This window comes from Xenopus laevis, chromosome 4S, assembly GCF_017654675.1.
Source record: "Xenopus laevis strain J_2021 chromosome 4S, Xenopus_laevis_v10.1, whole genome shotgun sequence".
Classification (NCBI taxonomy): Eukaryota; Metazoa; Chordata; class Amphibia; order Anura; family Pipidae; genus Xenopus; species Xenopus laevis.
In genome coordinates this window covers 93,601,290-93,614,126 of record NC_054378.1, presented here as the reverse complement: position 1 = coordinate 93,614,126, position 12,837 = coordinate 93,601,290, and the positions used below count along the sequence as shown (strand labels likewise).

General features: G+C 37.8%; 1 protein-coding gene across 1 annotated transcript in view; it reads left to right on the top strand.

Annotated features, from left to right (window-relative positions):
• The first annotated feature begins 3,288 nt into the window (after window positions 1-3,288).
• gucy2c.S (guanylate cyclase 2C S homeolog) overlaps window positions 3,289-12,837 on the top strand; it is a 49,410-nt gene continuing 39,861 nt past the window's right edge. Inside the window, exons 1-3 of the mRNA XM_041561582.1 lie at window positions 3,289-3,562; window positions 12,346-12,458; window positions 12,554-12,621. Of these exons, the coding sequence (XP_041417516.1) occupies window positions 3,364-3,562; window positions 12,346-12,458; window positions 12,554-12,621 (380 nt within the window). The 5' untranslated portion in view covers window positions 3,289-3,363. The remainder of the gene's footprint in view (window positions 3,563-12,345; window positions 12,459-12,553; window positions 12,622-12,837) is intronic.

Here is a 12,837-nt window from a genome sequence, read left to right as displayed (position 1 = left end):
TTAGATTTTTTAGGGTTCAGATTTGGTTCGGTTTTGGAAATAGGTTCAGATTTGGCCAAATAGGGAACCGAATCCTGGATTGAGTGCATCCCTAGTATATTTCATGTTACTTTAAATGCATAACTGAACAATGTTCTCACAGTGATAGAATAAAAGCGGAAGTTTTATTATCATACAACTGAGGAAGTTGACCAAAAAAAAAACAAAAACAAACAAGAAATCTGTTTGCAGAGGATCAGCGAGATCCTAGGCACCGCAGATTAATTTGCTTTTACAATCTGAAAGCTTTGTATCTGTGATACAATCCTTTAGAATTAGGCAGGGCTGAAAAAGCCATATGCTTGGAGATGGCAACATATTGCTTAGTTTCTATGCCTTCTAAAAAATCTTTAAAGGGCCATTACACCCTTACTATTTCTGTAGTAAATAAAAGTATTTCTCTTGGTGTAGAAAATTTATGTCTAGGTTATGTGAAAACATAGGGAATTGTCCGTGCTAAGAGTTAATTTATGGTCATGCTCTCCTGGCACCTTGTGTACTGCCAGAGTCTTCTTTAAACTGCTCCTTTCCACAAAGGGGCTACCAAATAGCCACTCACAGCCCTTATTTGACCCTACCCCCCCAGGAACTTTGTTCATGCTTGTGTTGTTCCCCATCTCTTATTAGAATTGAGTGTGGCTCACAGGTTGGGGACCTCTGGAATAAGGATAGGTTATTGGGGGGGAGTGAGATTGAGTGGTCATAGTACAAATAAAAGTGTAAAAATATTCAGAAAAATAGATGAAAAGCTAAAGGCAAGTATTCCAGGGTACACATGCAACATGATAAATGAAGAAAGTAGCGTAAATTTAGGGAGATTAATACAGATGAAGCCACTTGGATTTGTGAGATAAATGCGTCATGACTCATGGTTAATTGAAGAAACTGCGTTATCTAAAGTCATCTTAACTCATTTAATGCATTTAACCTTTCCATTAGCATACCAAAGCACCATTGTGAACAATGGTGAATGCTTTAATTAGATGGGATGTTGTGACGCAGTTTTCTGTGTTAAATGAGATAAATGGGATATCTGTGTTTAGTTATTCTGTGTCAAACAGACAAACCAAAGTGGCTGCATCTGTATATGTCTCAATATTATAGGATGGAGGGATTTTCAAAAACTGACCTGATTTTGCTTTTGGCTACAGACTTGTTTAAGGGCTGTGCTGAAGCTCAATGAAAACAGTGCACCTACACTTCAAGATGGCTAGTTGGTTGGAAAAGATGTAAAATTAGACATAGAACAGCTTTGCTCTAGATACTGGAACAATATTTGTAGGACTTGCTTTCATTCAGGCACAAGAGCATTAGTGAGGTTTGGTACTGGTATTAGAGTGATCAGACTGTACTCTGTAATCCAATTCAGTTGCTTTGTGAACAGGACATTGTCATTAGGGATGCACAGAATCCAGGATTCGGTTCGGGATTTAGCCTTCTTCAGCAGGATTCGGTCACAAAACAAGGAAGTAAAAAATGTTTTCCCTTCCCATCCCTAATTTGCATATGCAAATTAGGATTCCAATTCTGTTCGGTATTCGGCAGAATCTTTCACAAAGGATTCGGGGGTTCGACCAAATCCAAAATAGTGGATTCGGTGCATCCCTAATTGTCATTATGAAATCTGAAATGACCTTCCACAAACTGTTACCAGAAAATATCAAATACTGAATTGTCAAGAATTTGATGATAAGCTTTAGCATTAAGGGTCAGTTTAATGGGAATCCTAGAGCCCTATATAAACCCATGGAAAACATCCCATGACCATTATTCTTCTGCCAGCAAACTTTACAGTTTTTTGGCATCATCAGTGAGGCTGTCAGCTGTTGGGCTACAACACATCTTCAGCAACCGGAGTGAGGGCTCTATTAACCCGCATCAGGTGCCCTTTAAAGGCGACATTGTTTGAAAACAAGAATGTGCCAGTGCATTATACTCTTTCAAATATAGCACTAGAGAGTTATTCATCAAAGTCCAAATTTATCTCAGTATTTTCTGCTACAAACTCCGATCAAATCCGCTCAGGTTTTTTGCGCTTATTTATTATCATATTTTCCCGAAAATACATTACATAGCAGATCTAAAGGCATCTAAATGACATTTGTCCAGGGGTGGATTAATGCACAGGCTTTCCTAGGCTATAGCCTAGGGCCCATTGTGATCAGGGGCCCATCTAACATTTTTCCCAATTCTTATTTCTACCTGAAGATCCAAGATAAAACATAGGAATGCCAGGGTCTTACCAACACACTGTCATGGTTGTCATTTCAGCAGCTGAAAAATTGACATATTACTGCATTTTATGTGGGGAAAAGCCACTAAAAATAGATACACCCCAGAATTACATATATTTTTAGAAAGTACACATTCTGCCAAATCCAAAATGAGTAAATATGTCTTTCTTTTACATACTACCAAGCCACAAAGCTTTGGTAAAGTTTGATTTTTTTAATGAAAATTCTGAAACTCACCTCAAAGCTTGCGTTTAACAGTTAAGACCCAGTATAATCAGACTTACCAGAGAATCTGGCATTTAGAGACCCCAGAATCTCAATAATGCATAAAAACAGTCATGGCAGTCACTCCAGCTATTGCAAAATTTCTGTTGAAAGCCCCTGAGGAAGAGCACTCTTTGTGCTTGAAACGTTGGAATTTTTGTAATAAAACTTTTTTCTTTGTATTAAGTCCCAGTGAGTGCGGTACTCTGTTTCTTTATTCCTTTTATTTGACCATCAGGGCAGTTTTGCAGGGTTGTCCTCTCTGCACACCCACACACACACATATATATATATATACTGTATTTAAAATGGGTTGTGCATTAGCTTGTACTGGATTCAAACTAAGCCGCACAAATCTATATTGGTGGCAAAAAAAAATCCTATTGGGTTTATTAAATGTTTAAATTAATTTTAGCAGATCCAAATTATGGAAGGATCTCTTATCAAGAAAACCCCAGGTCCCAAGCATTCTGGATAATAGATTCTATATCTGTACCATATAAATACGTTGACCTTTACGCCAGTTTTCTTTAGATATAGTTGTATTGCTGCTTTAAATGTGACATTTTTATTGGAAGATGTACACATCTGTGACAACTTTAACAGCTCTGACCTTTCTCTTTGCCAATGCTCAGCTAGAAACAGAATTCATCTTTCATTTGTGTAGGGCGGTTAATAGTTGACCAGATTAGCAAGAAGAGGCAGTAGTAGGGAGGGACATAAAATCATCGTGTTAGGATGAGTTCCTGTTTTCCTTAGTTGCCTTTGAGCATCTGCTCTATTTCTCCAGACTAATGCCATGCAGAAGAGCTAAGTTAGAGGAAACATGTGGAAGGAACAGATGTGGCTTTTCTTACAAACTGTACTATGGCTGACAGACCTTCTAGAAGCAAACTGTAAGAATGGCAGCTTCACTATCAATATCATCATGCTGAATGACTCAATGACAGAATGGAATATGGATTCAGTTCAAGCAGCAGTATACACTGGCATTCATGTCGTGACCAAGGATCTGGAGCGAGAGGGTATGGCCATTTGATTTCATCCAAATCATATTTATTATTCGTATGAGAATTAGGAAAAAACGTACCAGCATGTATTTCTGTGCAGGAGAATATGGGTCACTGGTTGAACATGGGAGTATGGATTATTATATGTGCTTGCACTGTACAGTACAAAGATGTGCTGTGTGCTAGATCTGACATATAATAATTGCTGGTCTGTTAGCAAATTGCCCAATATTGCGTTATAATACACAAAAGCCATCAATATCTTGTAAATTATATCCCAATAAACTGAGTTCTGATGTCATCAGTTATTAACAGTGAGTAGTGATGTCATTTTTGTCACATGACTCACTGAATCTTCTGTATTATAATAAATAAAGTACCCCCTGTTATATTATAATATCCTTATAATTTACAAGAGGTGGTACATTATTCACTATATATGGGACTCCACATGATCAGTCTGACAAATCAGAGAGTTTCGTCACACTGGCTTAAAAATCAACGTTGAGCAAATATCACATAGACACTGTTGTGGAGTCAGTAGTCATCCTAGCTACATGGTAGCCTTCTGACCTGGTCATACAGACAGCCTGTTGACTGCAACTGTTCCTAAGTTTGGCTAATTGACCACACATCTAGTCATCTAGTGGCTAAACCATTCAGTTTTATGGTGGAGATTTGACAGTATTTTGTCACGTGAGCTTTTTAAATCAATACATAGATAAGTGTGTGATGACGAAGGTCTCCTGTCTGTTAGGCTGACAGGCTTATTTATTGGATGTGTTTAGTAAAGATTTACATTTTTCAGGAAACAGTAACTTTTATGGCATACCCGTGGCACTCAAGGCAGTTTGAGTTGGAATATTCTTTTCTTTGAAAAAGCTTTGATTTTCATATCTGCAGCATCTGTACATAATAACAGTCGGGATAACTGCTATAATTGCAGGCAGTATATGGTTCTGTATATTACCATGTATCTGTATATAAAGCTTAGGTGATGTGCTAAAATGAGTCTGTAATGAGTTTTGTAAAACATATTACGATTACCTTGTCATTAATTAACGCTTTAAAGGAAAAGGAAAGACTTGGTGCAAATGTTAGGCACCCCAAGTGATTGTATTGACTTACCTAAAACCCCGGGCTGGTGCTTCTATCAGCAGAAAACTGAACCAGCCCGGGGTTATACCAGTGAGCACCACGCAGCGATCCTCTTCCAGCTTCTTCTTTCTTCAAATTTCCCTGGGCAAACGTACGCGCGGTTGAACAAAATAGCCAACTTTTAGTTGAAGTTTTTTGTTGTACTGCGCATGTGCAGCCGAGCAAAGAAGGAGGAAGACAGAAGAGGATCGTTCTGTGGTGCTCACTGGTATAACCCCAGGCCGGTGCAGTTTTCTGCTGATAGGAGCACAAGCCTGGGGTCTCAGGTAAGTCAATACAATCACTTGGGGTGCCTAACGTTTGCCACCCCTAAGTGCACCAAGCCTTTCCATCTCCTTTAATATGGCACATTTGGCATACAGGAAGCACATGGCTTGGTGATATGTTGACCACAGGGTTTAGCTTATACATACTGGCACTGTAGGGAAGATATGTGCTTATGACAGGCCATGGTGCTCGAGGAGATGGTGGGATTTATACATTGTTGCAGCATGTCTGTCAGGATATGAGGGGCACAGTGTAGTATCAAAACAAAATACAGGGCTCATTTATCAACACTGGGCAAATTAGCTCATGGGCATTAACTCATAGCAACCAGTGAGTGACTGTCCTTTTCATCCAGCTGCAGGTAAAACAATAAATGCAACAATTTGATTGGTTGTAATGGGTTACTGCCCACAGGCACAAACAGGCCCAGTGTTGATAAATGAGCACTAGTTGTGCTGGGTAGGCTTGTTGTCTGTACGGGGCATAGGGACTGTGTAGTGCAAAGAACTGCAAGTACAGTATCATCAATCCTTGATTCTTAAATATACAATAGAATTCATGTGCAGTGCAGCTTTTTTTTGTGGGGGGAAATACCATATTTTCTTGTTTTTTATTCGCTCTTTTGTAATGGATTATAAAAATTCCTTGTAATGAAACTCTCTCTCTAATTTTACACAATATTATAATTATGTTCATAAGCCAACATTTCAACATTTTTATTGGCTATCCTACCACCATAGGCCACCCAATACCCTTCGACAGGCGCTGCAGTTTCCATGATTGAATTTTCCCCAAATCTCCTTCTCACAGCAACCTCTCAAAAGATTTCACTACTGCTTTCCCCAATTAAAGAAGACACTGCCTTTGGAGATCCTTTGAAGGGCACTAAGTTTGCCTAAGAGCAGTGGCCCATAGCAACCAATAAGATGTTTGTTTTTAAACAACTGACCAGTAAATCCTACCTGCCTATTGGTTGCTATGGGTTACTACTCCTGGGCAAATTTAGTGTATTTTATTGCATAACTCATTGGAGGATATACTATAAAATGTATATATAATGTGTGTTCTATAACAAAGCAAGGCATTTTTAGCTGGAAGATATAGCCTTTGTACCAAGCCATCCAGTGTTCACTCCCCATTGAACCCCAGCAAGGAAAGACAAGACATAATATGTGAAAAGTCAACAAATATGGAAGGGAATTGGTGGGGTTGGAAAGAGACCCTTGAGCAGTGGAGGAGGAGAGAAGAAGGGTGAGAAGGAGAGAGCAGAATAGTTTAAAAGGCAAAGTATAAGGTTGGGGGAATGAAAACTTCAAGAGGAAGGGGTGACAAACAGAAATAGTAGAAAAGGGGAACGTGAGCAGGAAGGTGAGAGGGAGGAAGCAACAGTGGAGTCTTACAATAGACCAGAATAACCTGTAACTGGATGGACATACTCTAAAGTTTAGAAAAGCTACAATAATTAGGAAAAGGATGGAATATAAAAAAACATAAAAAGGTGTCATAAAAACTCACATTAAACTTGCAACAAAGTACTGAATGTGTAAGAATATTGGGAGACTCTTCGTGGGATGTTGTATTTTTTATGGCTGTGGACTGCCATGTGTTCTTTAGTTCAGGTCCCTGTGAGTGATGTACCAATAGTTTATCCATAGTTCAGTATACACAACTCACTGCAAACACCTTTCTGCCCTGTGGCACATTCTGATTGAAGTTATGTGTTACAGTCTCTAACCACGGTGACACTGCATTTCAGAGTATGCCAGCACCCATTGTTCTCACTGTATTATGTGCCAGGATATCTAAAGCTGGCCATAGACGCAACGATCCGATCATACGAATCGAGGATTCGTACCATTTTCAGACCGTGTGTTTAGAGTCCCGACATTTTTTGTCCGGTGGAGATCGGTCGTTTGGTTGATCGAACAGGTTAGAAAATTCCTGTCAGCTGCCGATAATATCTCTGCATGTATTGCTGATCATACGATTTTCAGTGTCACCAGCTTTGTCAGACATAACTATCGTACGATTGCTGTCAGGGGCAGAACATCGGCTGATCTGTTCTTTTCTACTTTATTTGATCAGAATGGTAAGACTTTGATCTGAATGGTTAGTGGAGGGTCGGGAGATGGGAAAGTCGGATCGTACGTTGATTCGTACGATCGGATCTTTGCGTCTATGGCCAGCTTTACCCTTGTTAGGGACTGCTAACAGCTCACTGGTACAAGATTACAGCTAGGAGGAGACATTCGAGTCTGACAATCATCTACACAGCTTATTATTGACTTTGAGTATTTGTCAGACATTAGTAAGTTGCTATTAGGCCTATTATAATGATGGGTAAGGTTGCAAGATAATAAGAATAGACATACGGTATCAAATAAAATTATAATATGCTTTGTATGCTTTTTTTGTATAATTTAGAACCCTTGGTGTTTAACAGCAGCCCTTTTAGGAAATTTTTCTCTTTGTGTATTGTTATGCAGCATAGGGAACATTGCAGGAAGCCTTCTATAGCAGGCCACACAGTATCCTATGCATTAGGGATGATGCAGTCATTTGGCGATTTTTCATCTTGTTTGTTATAGGGCAATCAGCTTTGTTCTTATTGGTTCAGTAATGTGACTGCCAGTATTGCTTCACAGAATTGATATGTTATCAGTTTTATCATTTTGTTGATAGAATGAATCCTGTGCTATAAAATCTTGCTTTCTGTCACAAGCATCTATTTTGTCATAAAAATCTAGCTTGTCATGCTCAAGTTAGTTACACCATTATATATTTACGCAATCGATTCTGTAAGTAAATTTACACATAACTGTATTCTTCTGTTATATCAACATTATACATTTGTGAGACAGAGCGCTTGTTAACAGAATTACAGAATAGAGTTTGTGATATAACAACATCCTTTTGTGCACAAACCAGATTTTATTCTCATTCTCTCATAGAAATTGTTTTGTTTTGTACATTTTTGTATCTGTTTATATGGTCACAAATACTTATGTACCCTGAGAGACCTAGGGATAATTTTGTATAGAGAATGTATTTGGGATAAACTGCAACCCATAATTAAGATGTCATTCCTGTTATTTAGAATATATATATATATATATATATATATATATATATATATATATATATATATATATATATATATATATATATATATATATATATATATATTAACAAAGTATACCCAACGCACAAGTCTTAGTAACAAAACAAAAGTGTTTTATTGGAATAAGTTTTGAATAGTTTTTGGTCAGACCTCAGAGGTTGCAGACTCAAAACGAGTGGAAGAAATACGATTCTGCTTAACCATAGAATGATATAATGTACATGAATAGTATCCAGCAGGAGGGTATTCAGCCTTTTCAGGTATCAGACTAATCTTTCTCACTCAGAAAGAAAATGTATTCTTCAGATGAAAACTCCTCTTCTTTGGCACATTGTAAGTCTAAGATTGATTGATTGATTGAAGATGTGATAATTTTGTTTATTTGGGTAATTATTTTATTTTATTATGTTTGTTGATAGAGAGGAAGACTTTATCTTATTTTATTTTATTTAATTTTGTTTTTCTTTGATGAATTTTGTTGATGTCCTTACTTGATGTTTTGTTAACAATTGAACTGCTACATAATATTTCTTATTATTGTGTAATTGGCTAATGTTATGCTAAGCTATTGCTTTGCTGCTCTTTGTTCTTTCTGTTTTTTAAAATGCTAATAAAAACAATTGAAAAGAAAGAAAGAAAATGTATTCAATTAACCACTGGTCATTACAATAATAAGTTAACATTATTAATAAGATGCAATTCAAAATATCACCAATAGATGTCACTGTAATATAATAATACAATGTACTGCTAAAAAAGTAGATGATACTGACTGACTGAGCATGTGTTAATAATATTCAGTTCTTTTCATTTTAAAAATACATATTTTCCTTTTTTTATACTTATGTTTTTTTTTTCCTTTTCCTCCTACCATCGCTACCTCTGTAATCAGAAGAATAATGTGCTCCCAGCAGACAAGCTATTGTTAAGAAACTAATGTATATCTGCAAAGCCAAGACACAAGCTACAGTGGTGGTGGTGGGGTGTTCATTTGTTCAGAGCACATTGACTCCATAGCTCCATTGCATGGACACACATAGTAGATTATCCTCTTTCCTCCACCTGTGTTTGTATACAAGCTGACGAAATTGGATTTGCTTTAATGTGGTCATCCCCTTAGCACCATTGAGCTCAGTTATGTATTTCTGCTCCTATGTCTGCTCTGTGTAGCGCCACACAAGCCCTTATGTGTGTCCTTGCCCTTACAGTGGAAAGATAATTTGATATTATGTCTTCCTTCCTATTATTCTGAAGATCCAGGAGTTTGCAAAAAGGAAAGTAGTTTCAGTTTCACATTTTGGCTTGTTTTGTGCAAGAAATAAGGAAAAAAGAGAATTTTCACAACAAGCAAAAGTCATGTTCTTCCCCCACCCCCAGGCTACTTTAAAGGGGAACTCTACAAAAACATAACTTAAACTTTTGGAAAAGGAAACATAATTTCAAGCAACTTTGCAATATTCATCATTTAAAAAATATGCAGACTTTTCACGATTTGTAATGGTTTCTGACAGTTTCCTAAGCCTAGCCTCTGCTTTCCTGCTGATCTGTCTGACTACTTTGCTGAGCTGGCCGACTACATTACTTTGTATCAGCATCTGTCCTCAGCCTGCATCCTCCAAACCCCACATTTCCCTGCACAAGTAATTTCAAAAAGAAAAAGAACATTACAATGCAATGCATTGAGGGTTATGTAGTTCCTGCATGATGTCTGTAAGCTGTGGAATTTGTAACATCAGTGTTTTAGTCCCTCCTTCCCTGCCAGGATTTCAAATGATGCAGAAAGAGAAGAACTGTTAACCAGCAGCATAGAAAATGCCATTTATTCATACTTTTTGGAGAAACAGGTAGCTGTGATGGATATATTAGGGGGTTTCTGTGTTATTTTGGTTTGTAAGCCGAAATTCCTCTTTAAAGGAGAAGGAAACCCTGTAGAAAAAAACTCCCGGGGGAAATGCCCCATACTTTATACCAGGGGTGTCCAAACTTTCGGCTCGTCGGGCCACATTGGAAAAAGATAAAATTGTCTGGGCCACACATGAAATACACAAACATGTTTGATTTGTAAAAGTAAAGCAAATACACAGAAAAGAACTACAATTCCAGTTGGATAACCAGATGGAGCTAAACACTGGAATATGGGACACCTGGATATTAAATAGACGTATTATTATATTATTATTACAAACTGGGCAATGGGCAGAGTCCCCCCTCCTCCTATTTCCTTGGGAACCAAGCGTTTCATCCTGGGCCGCATGTGGCCCTCGGGCCACAGTTTGGACACCCCTGCTTTATACTTACCCCTCGGCGCAGATTCTGGTAGCGGACATCATGGCATCCATCTTCCGGTCCTCAGTAAAATGACTGTGAGATTGGCAATCTCCGTCAATTTCGGCACATGCACAGTTGTCGAAAACCAGCAAATTGTTTCAACTGCGCATGTGCCGACATACCGATCTCCCAGTCACCTTACTAAGGACCCGGAAGATGGATGCTGTGAAGTCCGCTGCCAGAATCTGCGACGAGGGGTAAGTTTAAAGTATGGGGCATTTCCCTGGGGGGGGGCAGTTAGCCTGGGGGGAGGGTCTATGTGGGGTGGGGGGTACGGGTTTTTTTTCTACAGGGTTTCCGTCTCCTTTAAAGAAAAATTATAGCCCCAAAATGAATAAGTAAGCAACAGATAGTTTATATCAAATTAAGTGGAATATTAAAGAATCTTACCAAACTGGTCTATATATATATAAATATTGCCCTTTTTAATCTCTTGCCTTCAGCGCCGATTCTGACTAAGGAGCCGCCTGAGGCGGCTCCTGCAATGCCGCCCCCCCTCACCAGCTTACGTGTCGGGAGGGGAGGCAGAAACACTATTGCGGAGAGCGCAATTGCGCTCTCTCGCAATAGAACAGCCGAATTTCCGGTTTAAAAACCGGAAATTCGGCTCTTAAAGGTGCAGGAGCGGCTTTTTGCCGCCCCTGGAATCCTTTCAGGCGCTGCCGTCTGAGGCGAGCGGCTCAGCTCGTCTCATTGGCGGAGCGCCCCTGCTTGCCTTGAACCACCATGGTCTGTGTGCTGCCTCAGAGATCACCTGACCAGAAATTATGCAACTCTAACTGTAACAGGAAGAAGTGTTGAAGCAAAAGACAGAACTCTGTCTGTTAATTGATTCATGTGACCTAACATGTATAGTTTGTGTGCACAGTGAATCCTATGATCCCAGGGGGTGGCCCTTATTTTCTAAAATGGCAATTTTCCATTTATGATTACCCAATGGCACATACTTCTAAAAAATATATTATTATGAAAATGGCTTATTTATATGAAGCAGGGTTTTACATATGAGCTTTTTTATGCAATATCTTTTTATAGAGACCTGCATTGTTTGAGGGTATAGTTTTCCTTTAATAACAGTGTCAACAAAATGGCACCCACTTGTATGCTGTGACTGTAAATTGAAAGTCTAAAGGGAACAAAATGTTAATAATGTATGTAGAGGCTTATTTATTAGAGGTCTGATTTTAGTGGTTTTAATGGTTTTTGAAACCACGACTAAACTCACAAACTCTAAAACCACAATTGTCATCAAATTTATTAAAAGATCCAAATATAAAAAGTCCAAATAATAAAAAAATTATGTTGTTCTAAAAAATACGAATACCTCAAAATCCTTTAAAAATAAATAAAAATCTGAAAACTTCTAAAACTTCAGATTGATTTAAATAAGTCCAATCAGATCATTGCAGCTTCCTTTCACTTGTATGGGACCTCGACAATTTTTACTTGGCAGAGTTTTGCGTAGAGGTTTTTGTGGTTTTTACACTTAATAAATATTGTATTTTTAGAGCTTTTTAGAAATATAGGAAAACCAGAAATTTTTTAAAGATACATGGAAAAATTGCAATTCGATTGACAGTGAATGAGCCCCATAGTGTAAGTAAAGTTTATTTTCTCAATTAACTTGACAGAAAAGGATTTGGAATTATTTCTTAGGGTGACAGGTCCCTTTAAGTTGTTGCATTTTTTTGGTTATTGTTTTATTATCTTGAGCTATTTTTTGGGTTAAGTTTTAATACATTTAGTTTCATGTATTATAATTTTGGAATGTATATAAATGTATTTATTTATATATCCAGTTTCAGATTTAGTCAAATAAGTCTGATTTCGCTGTTTTCATTTAGAGCACTTATCATTTCACAAACACAACTTGGAAATATTTTCGCATTTAACTCATCTTGTGTTTATTTGTGGTATATTATAGGTATTAATGTGACTATCAAGGCTGATTTTCAAACATTTAATACTGACTTGTATGCAAATCCCGGATGTGTATCCAGTGGCTGTGAAGGCGTGGAGAAGCTCAAGAATCTTCGTGTAAGTTAATACGCTTGTTAAAAGCTTATGGAGATATTGATTTACAGAAGAACATTCAGTATGACCAATTAGCATTCACCTTTTATTTCCCTCAGGATACAAGAAAACTCGGCTGTGTTATCCTCGGTCCAACATGCACTTATGCCACATACCAAATGCTTTCGTGAGTATAAAGCCTTATGGAATACCGGTAAATGGAATTGAAGAGACATTTTCCACCAGGATGGTTCATGATGGTTTATTACAGATATATATATATATATATATATATATATATATTACCTTTTCTTAACCTTCCTCTGAATGTCTAAGAAAACAATCTTACATTCTTCATGGAACAAACCTTTTGCTTTAGACAGGGTATTTCTTTTCTTAGGGC